Source organism: Neomonachus schauinslandi, chromosome 1 (assembly GCF_002201575.2).
Source record: "Neomonachus schauinslandi chromosome 1, ASM220157v2, whole genome shotgun sequence".
NCBI lineage: Eukaryota > Metazoa > Chordata > Mammalia > Carnivora > Phocidae > Neomonachus > Neomonachus schauinslandi.
In genome coordinates this window covers 10,527,434-10,550,549 of record NC_058403.1, presented here as the reverse complement: position 1 = coordinate 10,550,549, position 23,116 = coordinate 10,527,434, and the positions used below count along the sequence as shown (strand labels likewise).

At 47.5% G+C, this 23,116-nt stretch overlaps 1 protein-coding gene across 1 annotated transcript; it reads right to left on the bottom strand.

Annotated features, from left to right (window-relative positions):
• Positions 1 to 8,362: 8,362 nt before the first annotated feature.
• On the bottom strand, positions 8,363 to 9,296 carry C1H21orf140 (chromosome 1 C21orf140 homolog). Its single transcript, XM_021677977.1, has one exon. It carries the CDS (start codon positions 9,270 to 9,272, stop codon positions 8,517 to 8,519), a length of 756 nt encoding a protein of 251 aa, XP_021533652.1. The 5' UTR covers positions 9,273 to 9,296; the 3' UTR covers positions 8,363 to 8,516.
• Positions 9,297 to 23,116: the final 13,820 nt, after the last annotated feature.

Below are 23,116 nucleotides of genomic sequence, written 5' to 3'. Positions count from 1 at the left end.
CTTTCCTGGGGAATCTAAATATGCCTAAGCAGTGGATGGTCACATTTATTTTAAACACAGGCGCTTTTCTAGGGAGACTTAAAACTCGGCTCTGGAATTTGTGGAACATGGGGTCGTCTTGGAAAATTTGGTAGAGGGGGACCTAAGGATTGAACTTAAACCATTGACCATACCCATGGGTTTTTTGTAGTGTTGGTTTTTTTCCCCGTCACCTTTCTTACACACTCTCTTCTACCACCAGGGGGAGATGAGTAACACCTCCTGGAGTTACTGACAACCATTCCATTCCATATGCCCGAAGTCAGTAGATGTATGGTTTGAGTTTAAAGAATTGGTTGGTTGGATGCATGCATGCATGGGCGAATGTAGGCAGATAGAGAGATTGGTAAGGCCCACAACCGGGACCCCATGTGGCCTGCAGCTAGCCAGCCCCTCTCTGGATCACAATCGTGAGCAAATCCATAAAGAGGAGACCGCCCCTGAGTAGCTGAAAGATGTTTCAGAGAGCATAAGCTGAAATCTTGTGTTCTCTCCCACAGGGGAGCCCCAGGATCCCCTTACACAGATCCTCTTTAATCTTATTAGACACACCCCAACACCTTTTTATTGGTTTCAAGCTGACAACATATTGAAATACCTTAGAGCAAGAGAGGTGGTCTTTATGAAGCCCACCAAGTCTCTGAGAACTCACTGTATGATCGCCACAACCCCACACCGGGAACACCGCACATTAGGACATTATGTTCCCAATGATGACCTTAGTCTCTAAAGGAAGGTTCAGCTGTGTTCTCATACTCTGCTTCACGAGGCAGAGACACACAGAATGTATTTCAGGAACTGAATAATTCAAACAAAAAGTCTCGGGGGCTTTAGAAAGCGTCACCTCTCCCCAGACAGCGTCCAAATGATCATCTGTAGGGAAACACAGCTGTCTAAATGACTCAGTTCAATGAGATGCCTGGGCCTTGACACCTGACCTGCTTACATGGATGCTCCTTGACATCAGCTGTCCCGTGCAGGTCACCAGTGTGCTGGAGCGAAGCCAGGGGATGATGGAGAGATTCTGGAGGGAAAAGAGAACTGAGGCTGAGTTCTCCAACATCAGCACACACGAGCGGCCGTTTAACATGCAGATTCCTGGGCTAGACTCCAGACCCACCACAGATCCTCAGGGGATCCCAAGGAGGTGGTCCCTGGACCTTCTTTTGAGCTTTAAACAGACAGAAGGAGATGAGCCCCGGAAGCCGAGTTTGGGAAAGAGCATCCAGGGTAGGACGGCGAAGATCCGGAGACAGCGAGGTAGCGTGACTCCTCGTTCAGCCCTTACTCTCCCACGTGCTCTACTTCTATTACCTCCACCAGCTGTCATTATCCTCAGATAAGGAAACAGAGGCACAGAGCCGTTAATAGCCCCGTCTAAGGCCCCCAGTTGGCCAGGACAGAAACATTTCTGCACAATGTGTTAGTTACGAATAACTGCTTAGTTTTCAAATCATTGGCTCAGTATTTTCGTTGTGTTTCCAGATGTTTGGGACACTCTCTAATGTACTGATTGTCCTTTTTTCAGATTCACAGTTTGCCCCATCAGATGAAATTTGGAGGTACTTCCCCTGAAAACATAGGGAGCTGATAACTTGAAAACTGTGAAAGAAGTGTTCTCTGACTCCCAACTTTGCAGCAAGCTGTGTGCCTCCTGGGAGGGGAGAGAGACCTCAGTAGCCATAGGGGAAGGCAGAATTGAAGGAAAGGCTCTTCTGGAAGGAGGAAGCTGGAGCATGATCAAGGCTGAAGGAGACACAGAGGAAGGGGGACCGGCTGCAGGAGGAAGTGGGAGGGACCCCGGGGGGGGGGGCATCTGGGGACCAGGCCCTGAAGGCCTTGGAAGCCATGGGGGTGACTTCAATTTCCCCTCTGGCTTGGCACAAGGCCTTCTGTTCCCGATGTGGGAGGGCTGCTGGGTGCAGTGGGGAGAGCCATTGTGGCTTGACCAGAGCCGCGAGGAGCCGGGCTCTGCAATCCTCTCCTGCCTTTCCCCTCAGACGGTGGTACCTTCCTCCCTCTTCCCCTGTAACCTCTGTGGTGTCTCCCCACTTCTGGGTGATTGTGGGTGGGAGAGAGCTGAGCTGTCAGGTGTCAGAGTAGCTGATCCAGGCGACAAGCCCAAAATGGAAGAGTTAAGCCTTTAACCACTTCCTCTGAGGGTACAAGATGGCACCTGAGGAAGGACCAGCTGGCCCTGCTCCGTTTCCCCCATGAGCACCTGACTGAGTCAGAGGGCCAAGTGTCCCCAAACCTTCCCCTTCCCCGTGAGGATGTCTCAGCCTCAGAGGAGCCTGACGACCCGGGCCAAGGAGCCCAGGAATGAAGGTGCCAGGCTGGGGGTGCAGATGTGTGACCCGTCAGAAATCGCGCGGCCCCGGCTGTCCCCACGCCCGGTGTGGGGAGGGCAGCTTCCCCCACGCGGCCTGCAGGGTAAAGCCTTGCAGTTGCCTGCGGTCAGGCCTGAAAAGTCACACGCAGGGTTTTGTCCCCCCGGTGGGCCAAGTGATGCCTCTGCCCCCCAGCGCTTGTCCTTCCTCTGCATGAGGCCCGACGACTTCTCACTCAGCCCTGTTGTCCTCCTCCATCCTGGCCCTTCTCCCGCCCATTCTTCCTGTCCTTCCGCCCCCTCCGCCCAGCACACACCCCATGTTCACACAGCCACGTCTCACACACACACTCACATTTCACACATACACTCACACACAAGTCTCACAAGGTCTCATACACACAACTCTCGCACAATCTTACACACTCACAAAGAGTCTCACACACACACACAACTCTCTTACATGCGATCTCACACACACAAAATTCTCATGCAACTCTCACACATCACACACACAACTCTCACAGAGTCTTACACACTCACAAAGAGTCCCACATACCCACACACGTCTCTCTCACACACACACACACCTCTTACACGTAATTTCACACACACAAAATTCTCATGGTCACACTCTCACACCTCACACACATACAGCTCTCACACAGTCACACACACAACTGTCACATGACATACACTCATGGTCGCACACACATCTCACACACACACACCTCTCTCAGACACAATCTCACACATATACTCACAACTCCCACCTGGTCACACTCACGGTCACACACTCATTTCTCACCCATACACTCACTCACACACACTCACTCACACACCCCCTGCCTGCCTGAGTGGGAGGTGGGTAGATTTTGTGCACTTGTTCAAGCTCCTGCCTGGCTTGGCCTTTTCTCCCTGTGATGAGATCCCCACGCTTCCTCTGGTCCCCACGTTATCTTCTGTGGCTCTGCCCAGGACTCCCAGCACCAGACCCAGGACTCGGAGCCCCCACTCCCCAGACCTCTAACATCTCACTGACTGAGAGGTACCCCCACCATGAGACTCTGACTGCCTCGAGGGCCAGAGCTTATTTTCTTTGGTTCCCTCTTCCACCACACAGAAGGTGCTGGAATGTTGATGAGCGGATGACTGTCACACCAAAAGGAAAGGGAGCAGGGAATGTGGCCAAGACTGCCAGTTGCCTACCTCAGCATTCTTCTTCCTCTTCTCCCTAGCAATAGAATCCTGATTTTAGCTATCCACATTGCCTCCCCCAAATAAAAGACTACACTTCCCAGCTTCCCTTGCAACTAAGTCTTGCCAGTGACATTTAAGTGGAAGTGTTATGTGGGACTTCCAGGAAGGCCCCTTAAAAAGGGAAGAGATGAACACTTCTTCCTCTCTTTCTCCTTCTTTGCTGCACGGAGTGCTAATGCAATGGCTTGTTCAGCAGCCATTTGGGACTATGAAGATGGAACCAGGTTGGGACAGTGGAGTAAAAAGATAGGACTCTGGATTCTTGATGACCATGGATCCATCATATTAGCCTTGTACTGCCCCCTTGGCACTTCTTGATTTTTGGCGGTGGAGGTGGGCTACCTTCTTAACTCTGTCGGTGGTTGGGTCTCCACTACTCTTAGAGCAAGAGAGGTGGTCTTTATGAAGCCCACCAAGTCTCTGAGAATTCACTGTATGATCGCCACAACCCCACACCGGGAACACCGCACATTAGGACATTATGTTCCCAATGATGACCTTAGTCTCTAAAGGAAGGTTCAGCTGTGTTCTCATACTCTGCTTCACGAGGCAGAGACACACAGAATGTATTTCAGGAACTGAATAATTCAAACAAAAAGTCTCGGGGGCTTTAGAAAGCGTCACCTCTCCCCAGACAGCGTCCAAATGATCATCTGTAGGGAAACACAGCTGTCTAAATGACTCAGTTCAATGAGATGCCTGGGCCTTGACACCTGACCTACCTAACCTAATCCTAACCAACCCGTGAAGCCAGCTAGAGACAGGTACGAGGGCTCCTTGATAAGAAGATGTGGATTCTAGTTCTGGCCTTCCTGTCACTACAGTTGTGCATGCCCCTAGGTGAGTCAGTTACTGCCTGGACTTGTCTTCATTTATAAATGAGCTTAATGATCACTGCCCTGCCTATGTCTAAACTGAATGAGGTCAAGTATGTACAAATGGTTTGTGTGTATAAAACAATCACAAATTGAAGGAGTACACACTGCCTGGGTAGGCAACTGAGCCCCCCGACTGGCCAGGTGCAGCTCCTTCAACCCAGTTGAGCTTGGACCTTCTCGGGTAGACAAGGTGGGATCCATTGGGCCTCCAGCTCCATTTGCCTGTTTACTTTGGGGTTCATTTTGGGACAGACCATTCCAACACCCACCTACTTGGGAGTCCCCATGCCCATGGAGAGGGAGTGGGGATGCTGTTGTTGGTGAAGGTAAAGGGACAGAGAGGGTGGGATGTCTCATCAGCCAAACTCGGAAGGACAGCAGTGCCACCAACATCATGAAATCTCTTCCAGAGGACCTGTCCACACGCACAGGACTGCTATGCCTCATTACCTGCTGTTCGTTTCATGTAAGCGCAACACAAGGTTGCTCTCGAAGAGGCTTGGCTCTGCTCACCATCCTCCCTGTCCACCCCATCAGACAAAACTTGTGATTATCGTTAGCTGCCTGACCTGTCACAGATGGTCTTAAAAGAAATGCCAGAGAATAAAGTTCCTTTGATTGAAGTATCTTAAGATGTGTCTACTCTCATTATGTCCTGGTGATAAAAAGCAGCAAGAATTTCCCCCAGAGAGTGAAAAGGAGATGAGGTCAGCGACATCAGGTCTGAGTGTGGGCACACTTGCTGGCCCCCAGCCTGGACTATAACAACAGAAGCTTGAGTGTATGGGGCACTCAGAAGGTGCCAGACGCAGTTTAGTGGCATGGCTTATGTGAAGCGTTTTAAAATCCTCAACCCGGGCACCTGGTGGCTCAGTCGTTAAATGTCTGCCTTTGGTTCAGGTCATGATCTCAGAGTCCTGGCATCGAGCCCTGCCCATGTCAGGCTCCCTGTTCAGTGGGGAGCCTGTTTCTCCCTCTCCCTCTGCCCCTCCCCCTCCTCGTGTGCTCTCTCTCTCTCTCTCAAATGAATAAATAAAAAATCTTTAAAAATAAAAAAATAAAGTCCTCAACCCTAGTTTACTAATGAGTTAACTGAGCCTCAGGGAAGTGAAGTAGCTTGTCCAAAGTCTCATAGTTAATAAGCTGGAAACCTGAGATTCCAACGAGGTCTACTGGATTCCCAAAGCCCAACATACTTTCCATTACTTTTCTGCTGGAGGTTTCCATGCTTAGTATTAAGCAGCGTTCTTAATTATGCATACAGTATTATGTAACTAAATCACACATTAAAGGAGGTCCTTTTGATCTCTCTGGTTGTCCTGATGTCTCTTTCTCCTCCTTGCCTTCCTAATGACCAAATAAGGTCCCAAGGGAATAGGACCCTAAACTCGTCTTTTTAGATCGTTTTGGTTTTCAAACAAAAATAGCTCCTGTTGGTTTATCTTATTTGTCTGAGAACCTTAAAAACCTTTCATGTCTTTCCCCTCCCTGCAAAATAATGTCTTTGCAAGGTATTCTGCCTCTTGCTCAACTCCGCATTGAAATCTCTTTTTGTTGCGGTATCCACTTGGAGGTGGCCGCTTTGTCAGCTGTCAGAGGAGACCCTTTCGCCACGTGAACTGTGAGAGAGAAAAACAAAACGCTGGGCTCCAACGACAAAGCCAAGCATGGTGCTTAGGCACATGGGCTTTAGCGTCTGACTGGCTTGCTTGACCTCATAACATCTCGGTTTCCTCACCTGTAAAGGGAAATGATAGAACCTCCATGATGGGATGGTTATGGGATTAGATGAACTGCCCAGGAGTAGAGAGGCGGCGTGAATAATGGCTGTACACGTGAACACGGGGTGTGAACCTTAGCTCCTCCACACTGGACCGAGTTATATGATCTCTCTGTGCCTCAGTTTACCCCATCTAAAACACAGAGAGAACAGTGGTTCCTCCATCATGGTCTGTTGAGAGGACTAAATAGTTAAGGACATGTAGCTGTCAGTACTTATGACTGCACAGAACTCTGGGCAGATGTGTAATAAGTGTGATATAGGGACAAAACACACTCATACTCCCCAAACCCAGGCCAGCTACACTGGGGCCTGCAAGTGCCAGCTCATTGAAGTCACCAAGGAGGTTTGAGTCCTATTACCTGCTCTAAAACATAACGTGAGGGGCGCCTGGGTGGCTCAGGTCGTGGTCCCAGGGTCCTGGGATCGAGCCCCACATCGGGCTTCCCTGCTCTGCGGGAAGCCTGCTTCTCCCTCTCCCTCTCCCCCTGCTTGTGTTCCCTCTCTCACTGTGTTTCTCTCTGTCAAATAAATGAATAAAATCTTAAAAAAAAAAAAAAAGATAAAACATAACGTGAAACAGGTAGTGAAGAAGACCCCAGAAACATAGCGCACGATAAGAGTTGTTTCACCAGGTTAGTTGCTGATGGGAATGCTATACTTCAGTTGGCAGAAGACTTGAATTAGCATCTGTGGTCAGCTGAATAATGGTCCCCAAAAGCATCCAGCTCCCAATCCCTGGAACCTGCGAAACATTACCTTATGTGGGAAAAGAATCTCAGCAGATGGACTTAAGTTAACGATTCTGAGGTAGTAGTTTTCCCGTCTCCATACAGATGGGCCCTACATGCATCACTAGTGTCCTTCCAAGAGGGAGGCAGAGGGAAATTAGAAGAGGAGAAAGTAATGTGGCCACAGAAGCAGGGATTAGACCCGCGTGGCCACCAGCCAAGGAATGTCAGCAGCCACCAGAAGCCAGAAGAACAAGGAACAACTGCTTCTCAGAGCCTGTGCGGGGAGTGTGGCCCTGCCCACACCTTGATTATGACGGAGTGGAACTGATTTCAGACTTCTGGCTTCTAGAACTGGGAGGCAGTACATGTCTGTTGTTTGGGGCCACCAAGTTTGTGTAATTTGTCACAGCAGGGAGGTTCTGGAGGGAAACAAACAGGAAGACAGGCAAATCACCCGATATTTTCTGCAATTGGCTATCAGGAACCTGGCCTCACAATCTTATATGTGGGTAATTCTGTTAGGAGTTAGGTAGAGATTTTCATGAGTTGCTTTTGACATATTCTGGAATAATTATGTCTGTTGTAAAATTACTGCCTGAACATACATAAACGGGAGGGAAATTTCTGATATGTTTAATTGGAGGCAGGTCTTTTTCAATAAAGGTGAAACATACCACCACAAATCCCTACAACCTGCATCAGCAACAGCCGTAAACTTGAGCCAGGTGAGGCACCAGCCATAGGTGTCTCAGCTCTCGGGGCCACAGGATGCAACTCTGTGGCAAACTCTAATGACCTCCTGGGAGGATTCTTGGAGTTGGGATGAAATATTAGATAAGAGGGCTCCACAGACCCCCATTCACTTCACCTATTCACCCACCAAGTCCCAGATGAATCAATCAATTGCTACAGCTTTCCAGGTGCCTTATCGGGACCACCAACTGGCCTTAGAGCATCTGGATGGTGTTTCACCTCGGATTTCTCTCACTCAACCTCTGACACCTTTTTTTCAAGCAATGGGAAGCAAAGAGCCTGCTCAGCCACTGTCTGAACCACAACGCCCGCTCATGGCAAACTGTCTCCCTGTAGATTATTTTGGTCGGCTGAAACTGGTTGGTACACTATTTTCAACTTTTTGTGACCACACACTTGGTTCTGACTTAAATTTCTACTACACAACCTTTAGCTCTGTTCACCCCTGCTCACCACTGAGCTCTTTTGGGCTGGGTTAGTTGTAATCCTGCCATTAACATAGCTCTCAAGGTGGCCTTAACAAGATGGGAGTCAAGATCCCTAATTTACCAACAAGCTTTAATGGAACCTCCAGTAAACCTAAAGCACTTTGCCAACAGCCTTAGAAACCTCAGTCCTCACAGCATCTCTGTGAGGTCACCGTTGGAGCATCTTCGGCTGCAGTGGTCCAGAGTTGAGCTCAGCAGAGTTGGTAAAGACTATGCCCATAGCATGGTTCCAACCGCTTGTAAGAGGAATCACCCTTAAGAAAATTTACCAAGATAGTAGTTTTCCCATCTCCGTACTTTGTTGGTTATTGTTTTCCATTTCCTTGGGTTTATCCTTTCAATCCCTTTGCTAATTAAATCGCTGAGAAGTATATACTGGCAAGAATAGACACTGTCAATGTAGTGCAAACAAAACTCCTTTTTGTTATTGATGATAAACCATTTCAGAGAAGACCAGGCTGAGTCTAAAGGGTTTAGGTAATTGTAAGGGGAAGGCAGAGGGAGTAGTTCATGGCCACAGGACTTGGCTACCTCAGGGCAACACACAATGCTCGTTAAGTTAATGACTGATGGGGCATGGACCTGGGCCTCTGGCTCTTCATCTTCGTTTGGCTTCATCCTGTCCTGCTGCCTTCTCTCTTTGATCACAATGGCACACTTCCCATAGGCCTTCTTTGTGATATCACAGAACTCAAAGAAGAGGCTGTCTTCCTGTTTGATGCATAACTCATCTCTTAGGAACATCCGATACTTCCAAGGCACCCATCCTTGACTACTACCAGCATGCACAATACACCACGTTGGAGTTTGCATGAAATACCCATCACTAAGATCTTCTCCAGTTACAAGACTTTCAGCGATATCGGTTTCTCCTAAATATATAGTCTTAAATCCATCATACTGTAGCATTCTCAAGGTTTTCAAATATTGGAGACATTGCTTCCTCCTGATGCTATCAAATGGATTTCTGGTGATGATGTTTCTTAAAAGAGGGTTTGCAAAGTGAGGCATGGTGTCTCCTCAAGTGTTTTTAAAAGCTTGCATGTCTCTCTCTGTGCACATCTGGCAAGAGTAGCATGATGACCTCACAAAGGGCTTTCTTACAGCTAGGCCAGCCACATAGATACACTTTGACTTTCAAAGCCTGACTTTCCAGCAGGACAGGATGAAGCACCATGAAACACATACTCAGCACAATTTTCTTCTGGCTTATAGGATATGGGAAGTGCTAACCATAAAAATGTTTCTTTGATGTTGCTTCTGCCATGGTTTGGGACAGAGATTGGCAATTATATTAGTTTGCTAGGCCTGCCATAACAAAATACCAAACTGGGTGGCTCAAACAACAAATTTATTCTGTCATGTTTCCGGAGGCTGGAAGTCCAAAATTCAAGCGTCGGCAGGTTTGGTTTCTTCTTCTGAAGTCTCTCTCCTGGGCTTGTAGATGGCCACCTTCTTGCTGTGTCCTCACATGGCCTTCCTTCTGTGTGCACACCTAGCTCTGGCCTAATCTCTTGTTATGATCACTAGTCCTGTTGGATTAGGGCCCACCCATATGATCTCATTTTACTTTAATCACCTCTTGAAAGACCCTCTTTCCAAATAGAGTCACATTCTGAGGTCCTGGGGTCAGGGTTAGGGCTTCAACACAAAATTTGGGTGAGGGGGACACAATCCTACCCACCACAACAATCTTTTAACAGCGATGAGCCACATTTATGACCCCTTTCCATTTGGTTCATGAGGATGAAGAGGAATATTTACATTCATTCATCCAGTCCAGATAGATTTATTGAGCACCTACTAAGCACTTGGTATTGTGCCAAGCACCAGTGGTAGAGCCACGACATGCCCAGTGAGACCTGCACATGTGTGTGGTTTAAGTTTGCACATGCGTAGAGTTCACAGATGGCAGAGGAAGGTGAGGCAAAGAGTATAAGAAATTCAGCCAGCATGACTGTCTTTCACTGGGGCTGCCAATTCTTGAGCTAATTCAGTAACCTATCTGGAAAGCACTTTTAATTCTATATACTCAGGGCAAAAGAGAGTTTTCTTTAAATCCCAGCAGCCTCTTCAATTGCTTTTGTGTTTTCTTGTTCCCGTCCTTAGAGCTAAAGATGTTTCATAAATGTACAAAGCAGTTTCCCTCAAATGACAATGTGGACAACGTGATTTATCAGGTCCTTCACTCAACTGTTGAATGGATGAGTATTTCTCTTCTCACCAGGGTTTTCTTGGGATTCAAGTTTAGGCAACCCTGACAGTAAGATTTCCCCAGCCTAGTTAACATGAAGCATGTGCTCTCTGAACAGCCTCTCAGAAGCCAGGAACAGTGAGCTTGGGTTGATTATTAGCTTATGGCCATCTTCTCTTAGGATTTTTCTTTTAATAGTGGGGACCATTTTTCAGACCAAATTTGATAGGAATGCCGAAGATGTAGAACAGAGGTGTGGCTGCTGTGGTTGAAGTGGTAATGGTGGCCCCAGAGTCACCCTTTTCAGCCACTCCCTTTCCCCACTGTCCCAAAGTCCCCTGTGCTCTGGAATGGCAGTGTGAAAACACCATATAAAGCAATGAGGTCAATTCTAAGACAACAGTTCTTTGCTTCTTTCATCCAATGTCCAAGTATGGATATGAGAAACATGATCAGAAGTATAGAAGAGAATGTGTCATATGTTATCTTTTGTGTAAATATATACATATAACTAAATGATAAATAAATATAGATATTTATTTATATTTTCAAGTAGGAAAAACAGAAGAATGAACCAAATATGAATTAAAATTCCTTACCTACAGGGCGCCTGGGTGGCTCAGATGGTTAAGCGTCTGCCTTCGGCTCAGGTCATGATCCCAGGGTCCTGGGATCAAGTCCCGCATTGGGCTCTCTGCTCCTTGGGAGCCTGCTTCTCCCTCTGCCTCTCTCTCTCTGTCTCTCATGAATAAATAAATAAATAAAATCTTAAAAAAAAAAAATTCCTTACCTACAAGTGGAGGAATAGAACAGGAAGGACAGAAAAAGCAAGAAATATAGACTTTTCTGAACGTACCTTGTTTTATAGTTTTAGCCAGAAAATATAAACATTTTGCATTTTTTAAAAACAAAATTTAAAAGGGAAAGATAAAACAAAAAGTTCTCTAAAATATGCAAATAACGCTGAAACTAATGAACCTGCTTATCATGTCAATAATAGCAACATCAATAAAAACACTCAACCCAGCCACAGTGTGTACTTCTGCCCCCCAGATTGTAGTCCCTAATATTGTCTCCTATTAGAGGAATCAGTGGTCCTTTGGTTCTAGGGGAAGGAAATGTACAAGACGAGCTTGTCCAGCTTGAAAGCAAGGAAGCCATCAAGACTACCAGGTTCTGTTGGAAGGACCCAAGATTTAAAAAGGCTCCCATGGCCAACAATGGAAGAATTTGAACATCAATCAATAAAGAAATAAATAATGACTGCAAGAAATTGAAGCAGAATGAATGTATAAAAATCTTTGAGTTCATAATGGTACTGAAACAAACAACAAATCAAATACACAATTAAAAAAACACTCAAAAAAATCTGTTGTTGCCCAGAGATGACATTGGAGAGCACCATTGCACTATTTTGCCAATTAATAAATAGAAGAATCAAATGCTTATCTTGCCTTTTCTTGTGTGGATTTCATTTCAGAGTGGGATATGCCAGGATGGCGAGTCCAAGCAGATGTCAGTCCAAGGTGATGGGTGTGAATGTGGCCCCACTGGGCCGTGTAGGGAAGTAGAGTAAATCTGAGCACTGGGGTCGTGGGCAGAGGCTCTGGTACCAGATAAACCTAGGGGTCAAATCTTAGCTCCACTCTCAGTAGCCTCAACTTCTCTCTCTATAAAATGGGGAGAATACCTATGGCAAAGTATTGAGGCAAGGACTTATGAAGTAGCAAATATAATTCACTGGCATGGAGCTTAATAAATGGCTGTTATTGTTGAGACAGACTGGCTGGGAAGACAGACCCTCACAGAGCTTGGCAGTGACTGATGAAAAAAGAAAAAAGTCATGGAGGGAAGGGCAAAGGGGGAGAAAAGGAAGGAAAAGTTAAAAAGAAAAATCAAGACTGAGGACTAACACTGAAATGAAGTAAGTTGTCTACCCCGAGACAAAAATGGAAAGTGTTCCCTTCCTCTTTTCCTTCCTTCCTTCCTTCCTTCCTTCCTTCCTTCCTTCCTTCCTCTCTTTTTCCCTCTCAACTTCATCAACAAATCTTGAATGCTTCCAGGTTCCAGGTTGTGTAAATCTTGGAAAAACTTGAGTTCCCTGAAGTCCCCTCAAGGAAGGCGCCATCTTGTGGGAGAAAAGAGTCAACAATGAGTCTCAGTAAAAGGAGATGGGTCTTGGTTGGGGAAAGAAACTCTAGAAATGGGGCCCCACGGGAGGGACACCTTCCAAGGAGGAGATGGAGCAGGCCAAGTGTGGAAACCTAGGGATGGGGTGGCCATGGGGAAGAGCTTGTATTTCAGCTGAGATAAATCTTCAAGGAGCTCCTGACCTCTCTCCTCACGGCTTGACGTGGGGACTGTCACAGAATTGCTGAGGAAGGGGTGAGCTACACAGAACCCAGAGAATGTGCAGCCAATGGTGGTTGTAGGGGGGACTGCAGCCACCGAATTCAAAGATTTCTCCATTGAGGGGGATGGTTAGCCTGAAAAGAGACACAAAGATATGAATGCAAAGCGGGGGAGGGGAGGAGGGACCAATGGCCATTTAGGAGGGACACTTTGTTTATACCTTATCTGTGCACTTCCTGCTTGCTAAGTGGTCTGTTGATTAAATCTTTACCCCTACTTGGGAGGTGAGAGTACTTCCTGGTATTTCAGGAAGTGGGAAGCTCTGGAAGGCTGGAAGGGGGTGGGCAGTGGGAGAGGGGAGGATCTGTTAACCGTCAAAATTGAAATTAAAAAAAAATGGGGGGGCACCTGGGTGGCTCAGTCAGTTGGGCATCTGACTCTTGATCTCAGCTCAGGTCTTGATTTCAGGGTTGAGAGTTCAAGCCCCACATTGGGCTTCATGTTGGGCGTGGAGTCTTCTTTAAAAAAAAAATGTTCTATTACTTTTTAAGTTATAAACACAGTGCATAGGTGTTGTAGATAATTTCCAGCCCTACCGAAGTCACTGTTCATCCACACCTGCTTTGCTCACCAGCCAGAAAGCTGTTGGAATTGTTCTGTGTCATTCAGACACTATTCTACCTGGATTTAGGAGTATAGATACAGATCCATGAATAGACGTATAATTTTTCTTTTTTTTTTTTAAAGATTTTATTTATTTATTTGACAGAGAGAGACATAGCGAGAGAGGGAACACAAGCAGAGGGAGTGGGAGAGGGAGAAGCAGGCTTCCCGCCGAGCCGGGAGCCCGATGCGGGGCTCGATCCCAGGACCCTGGGATCATGACCTGAGCCAAAAGCAGACGCTTAATGACTGAGCTACCCAGGTGCCCCCAGACGTATAATTTTTCAAAAAATGAATCATATTCTATATTCTGTAACTTGCTTTTGTAAACCTCACAATAAATCACAGACATTTTTCCATGTCATTAATACGGAAAACCTAGTTGTTTTTAATAGTTATATTGTATTCCATTGTTTGGATGTGACACACACAAATGCCCTATGTTGTGGTTATTTAGATTGTTTCAAGGTCTTTGCTATCTCAAATAATGCTATGATGAATATCTCCTCATAGTTACGAAGATCTGATGTAGATATATGCAGGGAAAAGTAGAGGTCAAAAGCCATGAATGGTTTAAATATTGGTAGGTATTGCCAAATCATCCACTAAAAAGTTTGTACCAATTTGTACTCCTCAGACTGTTACCACCACTTGATATTAGTAATCTTTAATCTTCACCAATCTGATAGGCAAAAATGGCACTTCACTGTTTTAACTCCATTAATTATAAGTAAATCTGGCCATAGAATTTGAAAATATTGACAAGAAGAATTTGGTATAAAATGCACACATTTAGATGCCCTTGGGGGTTATTTTTAGAGAGGGCACAGGGGCCATGGGTTTGGAAGAACCAGCCAAAGGAGGAGCCATGGGGCTGGGCCCAGGTGGGCTCCCAGTGGGCTGCCCACCAGGCCTTGGAGGTGCCAGAAAGGGGGTTCTGGAGTCAGAGTGATCAACAGAGGGATGCAATGCCAACCCACAGCAGCCCTTGAAGAGACTCCTTCTGCACCCCACCCTCGCTGGGCTAGTGGGAGACCTCGCCAGCATCTGGGCAGGACCAGGGAGTAGCCTGACATGACAGCCAAGAGGGGCCTGGACTCAAGCAAATTATTGTACCACACACAGCCAGAGAAACTCAGAGAACCTTTCATTTTTCCTCCTTCCCTTGGTTCTGCACCTCCTCCGCTTCCCCTCCTTGGCTGTAGGTTCTCCTGGGAGCTCCTGAGGGCTTGGGAGAGAGAACATGGCAACTCAGGGTTATCTCCCACTTTGGAGATTTTGGAGGGTGATGGAAAGACCACCAGGGGGCAGTCTGGATCTGTGTCCATGATGACTTATAAACAACAGCATAATCACCTCCCAGGAGAGGAGGCCTTGCCAGCCCCAAAAGTACCCTCATGCCCCTTCCCAATCACAGCCTTCTCCCTCAGTCCTAATAGTAACTACCCTCTGCTTTTCTAGAAAATTTTTCTGTTCTTTCTTCTCTACGGCCTGGGTAACTGATATTCTAAGGTAGAACACTGTAGTGTGTTTAATTTATTTAAATTAATTTCGTATAATTGGAAAATCAAGTTTGTTTGATTCAAAGACAAAAAGTGACAGAAGTCCTAACTTGAATTCACAAGAGGAGGGGTTGTTGCGGGATCCTAAACTTGGTGAGGATTACTGTAGTTTTACTGAGTTCTGTCCGACACAAATCATGCTTGGCATTTAAAAAAAAAAAAAAGAAAGAAACACTTGGAAACTGGTTGCACCAAAAAAACCCAAAAACAAAACAAAAAAAATTAAAACAGTCACCACACCTATGAATAGATTTGTGTATGTGTGCATTTATTTAGGTCAATGACACTGGAGTCAGGCATTGTTGAGGCTTCTTACCCCCCATTCCCAAGGCCAGAACACTGGCAGGGCACTGAGGTCACCCCTCCACGCTGCTCACTGTGGGCACCCCAGGAGACGCTTAGATCCAATTCTTGTGGTCCTGTCACCTGGGCCCTGGAGTTTTGCTGGGGTTAAGAACTTCTAGGTGTGCCCCAAAGCCACTGCCCAGGAGGCCCAATCACATTCGGGGGACCAAGAACGAGCAAGTCGAAGACCCCCAGCACCCCCACCTAAGAGCTTCTGTCCAAATCTGGGCTTGGGGATAGCTCTGCCCCATTCCCCTCAGCGGCCCTGGCCTCCCCGCTCCCACCGCAGGACAGGTAGCTCGGTCTCCCATCCAGGGAGGTGGGGGAGGGGCTGCCCTCGGGCTTTGGCCTGGCACCTTGAACCCCCTCTGAGGCCCAGAGCCTGGCCTTCCCTACAGTAGGCAGAGAAGGAAGGGAAAAGGGCTGAGAATGAACCTAGCTTCACAGCTCACAAATGACCTGTCCCTGTGCATGTGCGAGCAGGTGTATGTCAGACTTCTTGCTTCCTCTCCAAACTTGCTGTTGGGAGGACACTCCCAGTGAAACGTGTCTGACGTGCTCAGTCAGCGACTGGGGGTAACACTAATGTGCAAACTTAGTGTTGGGAATAGCCCTGGCCCTCTACCCGAAGCACCTTGGTGAACTCTCCATGCAGCCCATGGAGTTGGAAGGATTTTGCTCCATTTTCAGGACCAAGTGTTTCGGAAGAGAGGGCAAAGGGACCCCTTCTCCTTGCCTTGCCGGCCAAAAGAAGGATCCTCAGTTGCCTTTTTTCCTACAAAATGGACTCTTAATAAAAACACTTCGTGGGGCGCCTGGGTGGCTCAGTTGGTTGGGCGACTGCCTTCGGCTCAGGTCATGATCCTGGAGTGCCGGGATCGAGTCCCGCATCGGGCTCCCTGCTCAGCAGGGAGTCTGCTTCTCCCTCTGACCCTCCCCCCCCTCATGCTCTCTCTATCTCATTCTCTCTCTCAAATAAATAAATAAAATCTTAAAAACAAAACAAAATAAAACAAAAACCACTTCGTGTACTTTCTAGAGCTAAGGAGAGTTGAAAGGGAGGGACCATGGGGGCATATGCCTGGATCCTCTCTGGGGCTTCTTTTCCTCACATGTAGAATGAGAGAATTGGACCAGGAAAAGGCTGAGTTTCATTTGCCCTAAAATTTGATCTTTTTCTTGTGGAACAAGATGTGTGTGAGTGTAGATGTAAGTGTGTGTGTGTGTGTGTCTAGAATGTGTATATGTGTGTGGAAAATAGGTATGTGTGTGTGTTTCTATGGGGGTGTTTACATGAATGTGTGTGTGTGTGTGTGTGTATACACATGTGTGTGGATTTTAACTGGTGCACGACACCCACCTCCGGATGTGCTTCCTGTTTTCTCTGCAGCTGAGTGACCTGCTCACAGGGAATGCTTTTCTCAGGCCCGGCCTGGAGTGACAACACTTTCCTGCTCCACACTCCTCCCATGGCCCTCTTCCCACGTTATTCCCAGCTCCCACTGCTGGGCTGGGGCCAGAACTATTAGTCAGGGGAACTACCAACTTCCCTTCAACCTTCCTCAGCTCACCTCCTGCCTCATTGGCTGAGGCAAAACTCCCAACTCTGGCTTCCCCGTGGGCCTTCACCCAGCAGAGAAGAACCAGCCCCCAGAGTTTAAAGCTTCCTGAAGGGTCTGCCTGGCCCTCAATGGGGTACATGGAAGAATCGTCTGGGGAGCTCTACGGAATTATTTAGATCTGGGCCCCAAGCTCAGAGGTTCTGTTGCAATTGGTCTAGGATGAAGCCTGGGCATCATCAAGACTTTTACAAGTGGGGGCGCCTGGGTGGCCCAGTCAGTTAAGCATCTGATTCTTGATTTTGGCTCAGGTCCTGATTTCATGGGGTGTGAGAGCAAGCCCCACATTGGGTTCCACGCTCAGTGAGGAGTCTCCTTGAGATTCTCTTTCCTTCTGCCCTTCCCCCTGCTCTCACTCTCTCTCTCAAATAAAAGTTTTTTTTTTAAAGAAAGATTTTTACAAGTGTCTATGTGATTCTAAAGTGAAGCCAAGGTGAGAACTCCTGTCTTAGAACAAGTTTTAATCAGGGCCTAGTGGGGAGCCTGTGGGGTGCAGAATGTTAGAGCCAGCAGGGTTAATTTTGAAAGGAACAGAACCACTTTTAATGATTTTTTTTTAAACATTTTATTTATTTTTGCGAGAGAGAGCCAGCGAGCACACAAGTGGGGGGAGGGGCCCCGCTGAGCAGGGAGCCGAATGTGGGACTCTATCCCAGGACCCTGGGATCGTGACCTGAGCCAAAGGCAGACACTTAACTGACTAAGCCACCCAGGTGCCCTTTAATGACTTTTTAATATCGAAATATTTGTTTTAATTTATTTATATAAATTTGTTTTATATAATATAGAAATATTTGTTTTATATAAATATATATTTATATAAATATTTGTTTTATATAAATATTGTTTTATATAAATATTTTTCTCAGAAGAGAGAAAGTAGGGGATGGGTTTGAGCTTCTCTTTGCTGCTTTTGGTGGCCTGAGGAATCCCATGGAACATGGTGTCTTAGTCTGTTCCAGCTGCTATAACAAGTTACCACAGATTGGGGCAGTAGGGGTGGGGGTTCGGGTGGTGCTTAAATAGCAGACATTTATTTCTCACAGCTCTGGAGGCTGGAAGTCCAAGATCAAAGTCCCAGCAGATCCCGTGTCTGGTGAAGGTCCACCACTAGCTTGCAGACAACAATGTCCTCATTGTATCCCCACATGGGGGAGAGTAGAGAGAGGCAAGATCTCCCATCTCTTCTTAGGAGGGCACTAATTCCATCACGCAGCCTCCATCATCATGACCCAATCACCCTCCCCAAGGCTCCATCTCCTATTACCATCACAGTGGAGGTTAGGATTTCAATGTGACTTTTTGGAGGGCACGAACATTCAGTCCATAGCACATGGTTTGAGAACTCTGTATCTGGTTCAATTCTGTGTGATCATTAGTGCTGTTCCCCAGACTTTGGCTCTTGGCCTTCCAGACACATGGTAGGTAGGAGCACTTCCCCACCCCCCCTGTGGTTGGGCACAGCCATGGGTTCATTCTAGCCAAGGAGTGGCGGGCAGAAGTGATGGGTGTCCCTTCAGCCTGGACCATTTAATGGTCCAGGTGAGACCCTTCAGAGCTCTTCCCTTCAGCACTGAGACCAGCCGTGTTTCAGAGAGGGACTGTTCTGGAAACCTGGGTCTCAGAGTAAGGACAGTAATAACATGGAGCAGAGCCCCAGCTGACCTGCAGTGCACGTGTGGCATGAGAGAGACACAAACCTCAACCAAGGGGCGCCTGGGTGGCTCAGTCGGTTAAGCGTCTGTCTGCCTTCGGCTCAGGTCATGATCCTGGAGTCCCGGGATCGAGTCCCGCATCGGGCTCCCTGCTCAGTGGGGAGCCTGCTTCTCCCTCTGACCCTCCCCCCTCTCATGCTCTCACTCTCTCATTCTCTCTCTCAAATAAATAAATAAAATCTTTAAAAAAAAATAAAAAAATAAACCTCAACCAAACTAGTAGCCTTCCCCACTCCTTACCTTGAATGAAAACAGAAGTGTATTTTGGACAAAGACTTAATAGAAACATCACATGGACTTCTGAATCCGATAGACCTAGCTTTGAACTTCTTGCCAGCTGTGTGATGATTGACAGGTTTCTGAACTTCTCAGAGCCTCAGTTCCCACCTTCCGGAATGTATAAGGGGACCGCCTGGGCTGGTCTATGTCAGAGCACCTAGCATTTGGTAGCATTCATGCAGTGTTAGTCTTCTTCTCTTCCTCTTGCACCTGATTGTACACCCTGCTTGCATTTTCCCCACCCCACCCCCCCTTCCTGACAGTACCATGAGTTTGGTTCAGGTGTTCACTCATCTTCCATGAAGCTCAGGTTCTTCTGGAGGAAGCCACGCCAACTCCCGCTCCAGACTCAAGCCAATCCGCATATTCCGCTCCCCACCCCCATCACATGGTTCAGGCTGTGCTGTGACAGAAGCAGCCCCCCAATAAATCTCAGGACTCTCGCTTGGACTTCTGGACACTCAGGCTGCAAGAGAGGACTAACCTTGCTTCCCTGAATCTCTCTTTCCCGAGGAACAGATCTGTCCTCTGTGCAAAAAGCCTCGCCAACACTTGTTCAAACATGTCCGACCCCAGTGGGGGATGCGGCCTGGGCTCCAGCTGGGACCCCCACTTCTTTTCTGCTAATTAAACTTCCTAACAGAACAGTACCAAGTGGGTTTGCAAGGGAAGGAATGTGGGATAAAAGGACCCACGTGCAAGTGCTTGTCTGGGCCTTGGTGACAGCCTGGGGCAGAAGGCTTGAGATAATCAGGTTTCAAACCACACAGGAAGGACATGACTTGAGGGCAGACAGCTCAGCATCTCCCTGGCAAATACTCATTACAATAATAATACTCTCCAAAGAACCTTAGCGTTTGGGCGCATGGGAAAGCAACCAGAAATCCATGTCATGGAAATGATGTGGCTTAATAACATTACGACTTCATTTTAACATGAAGACTTATCAACATAATCCTGCTTGTTGGCTTCACTCCATTGTGTTTTCCAGTATGTCAAATTATATGGCTAATGCCGATGGTGGAGGACATAAATCTCTTTGTCTGGCTTTAACTGGAGGTTTACGGATCAATTTCTCCATTGTGTTGTAACCTATCATCCTGAATCATCAACACTTTGCCCATGCTTTTCTTACAGAGTTCCCAGCCTGTGGAAGACTCGCCTTCTGTCACACACTGATGGGGTCATCTGGCCAGGTCTGGGAGGAGGAGCCTGACTGGGGGGATATCCATATGCCTCGCAGAACCTAAGAGAGACCCTGATGCCTTCTGAAAGTGATCTGCACAGAATCTGTCCCTCTGGAGAGGCATTTATTACATGCCAGGTCCCTGATGTGCAACCTTTCTCCTGGAGCCCTCCCTTACATCATCCCCCCTTGCCCCCCCCCAACACACATTATTTCTGACCAGAGCTACCTGCCCCTTCCCTGCTCCCAAAGATCCTGCCTCACCTCCAGCTTTGTTTTTGTTGTGTTGCCCTGTGTGGTCCCTTGACCTTCTCCAGGAGACTGTGTTTTTCTGTCTTGCTGGTCCTAGCACAGTGCCTGGGCACATGCCATATAAGAAATATATATTTGGTCTTTGCTTCGGTTCCTAGCACAGAGCTTCTCCTCCTCCTCCTTCTTCTTCTTTAAGATTTTATTTATTTATTTATTTTAGAGAAAGAGAAAGAGACCATGTGAGCAAGCAGAGGGTGGAGGGGAGGAGGAGCAGAGGAAGGAAGAGGGAAAGAATTTCAAGTAGACTCCATGCTGAGTGCAGAGCCTCATCCCAGGACCCTGAGATCCTAACCTGAGCCGAAACCAAGAGTCCAATGCCCAACCGTTGACTAAGCCACCCAGACGCCCCTCTAGCACAAAGCTTCTAAAACCCTTGGAAATATCCTGAGTGAGAGGAATATCTTTTATTACTTGTAACAAGCCCCTTTCAACTGGACCTGAGTTTATGCTAATAAGGTGACCTTGGTGGGCCCCAAGATAGCAAGGTGGGTGCGGTCTGCCATAGGAATCAATAGTGTGATTAGAGGGTTGGAACTTTCAGGCCCACACCCGACCTCCAGGGAGGCGAGAGGGGCAGGAGATTGAATTAAATCACCAGTGGCCACGGATTTAATTCACTATGCCTACATAATGAAGCCTGCCTAAGAACCCCCAAAAATGGGATTCAGAAAGCTTTTCGGTTGGTGAACACAGAAAGGTGTTGGGGGGGATGTGGAAGGTGCCTCTCAGCCTGGAAGCTCCACACCCCTTTCCCCGCATCTCACCCCATAAGCTCTTCTATCCGCCTGTTCCTGAGTTGTGTCCTTTATTATGTACTGGTGACCCTTGGGAACTTGGGACTGGCATCCGGAGTGGGGGCAGTCCTGGGGGACTGAGCTGCCCTAACCCTGGGCAGTTAGTGTCAGAACGGAACTGAATTATAGGACACTCAGTTGGGGTCTGGAGGACTGGGGAACTGGTTATTGGTGTGGAAATCCCACACATCTGGTGTCACAAGTGAGCCAAAAAATAGCTCGGGGCCCTTACCGCATGTCTCGGGAATCACATGACCTCAGGACCAGAATTATGGGTACTGTCCTGGTGTAAAGTGCTACTTTGATGGGGCTGCCTCAGAAAGATGAGGTTGAGAGCAGAAAAGAGAGGGAGGGAAGAAAAAGTGGGTTATAGGCTGTTACCTGGGAAGCATCCTCAATACAAATAAATATGTGGTTTGTTCCCCTCCTGACTTCTGAGCGCTTGCCATCCCCCGTTTTACAGTTCATTATATACGGTCACAGGGCATCTTTGGCTTCAACATTTGTATTGGGGTAAGGTAAACCTTGCATCACTTACATCCTCCCTGCTGTGAGCTCCCTAAACCCAAGCAGTCTTGGGCTTTCTGTAGCAAAGTGTTGTACGCGATGCAGGTGTTGAGTACATACTAGCTTATTGGGTGATGTAACTCGAGTTAGAGTAAATGCAGAACGAGTGAAAGGCTCACGATCATGTGGGCTCTGTCTCTTGCTTTCTATGACGAATGTTTCGTTATAGTGGATCAAATCCCAAACTGGGCCATAGTCCCTCACCAGGCTCAACAAAAGAAGTGGCCCGTTGTCTGGGTAACACTGCAGATTATATTAAAGGCTTCCTGTAACCTCAGGGTCCAGAAGCCCGTTGGCCTTCATTTCATCTACCACTGCTCAAGCTTGCTTGGCCATGAATTTTCATTCTTTAACTCAGACCTTGTATCATTCTGGGGGCAGTCAGGAGACTGAAGCCACACGATCAGCTGTGGATGTTTAATGTACAGAATTACTAAGCTGAAACAGGGAAGAAGCTAAAAAGATGTAAAGAGAACTCTAAAGGTGTTCTAACGCTGAAGAAGAGTGCCCGGGAAGGACAAACTTAAAGGGGGGGGGTCTCCTTCCCAAGGCTGGGGTTCAGAACTTGTTGGAAGATTGTGGCCACTGGGTGGAGGAGAAGTTTGCAGGGCTGCCTGGGCTGGAGCTGGGCCATGGTCTCTGAGCAGCAGGACACGATTCCCCAGGCGCAGGAGAGCCAAGGCTGGTGGGCAGGTGCAGGGGAGCTGGGCACCACCATCCGTGTGAGGCCCAGAGGGTTGTTTCCCATGGCCCTTCTGATGCGGATACCTTGTGCCCCACAGCCCAGGCCAGGCTCCACCTGCCAGTGAGCGGGCTCCTGTGAACCTGAACTCCATCTGGCACAAAGGACTCACCCACATACTGTGTTAAGAGACTTGACCAAACTGGCTTCCACCCACGCTAGGCTGTCTCCATAAAGGTGACCCCAGCCCCGTGCTGAGTCTTCGCTCAAGAAAACACAAGCTGCCCAATGTCCACAATAGCCAAACTGTGGAAAGAGCCAAGATGTCCATCAACAGATGAATGGATAAAGAAGATGTGGTATATATATACAATGGAATATTATGCAGCCATCAAAAGGAATGAGATCTTGCCATTTGCAACGACGTGGATGGAACTGGAGGGTATTATGTTGAGTGAAATAAGTCAAACAGAGAAAGACATGTATCATATGACCTCACTGATATGAGGAATTCTTAATCTCAGGAAACAAACTGAGGGTTGCTGGAGTGGGGGGTGGGGTGGGAAGGATGGGGTGACTGGGTGA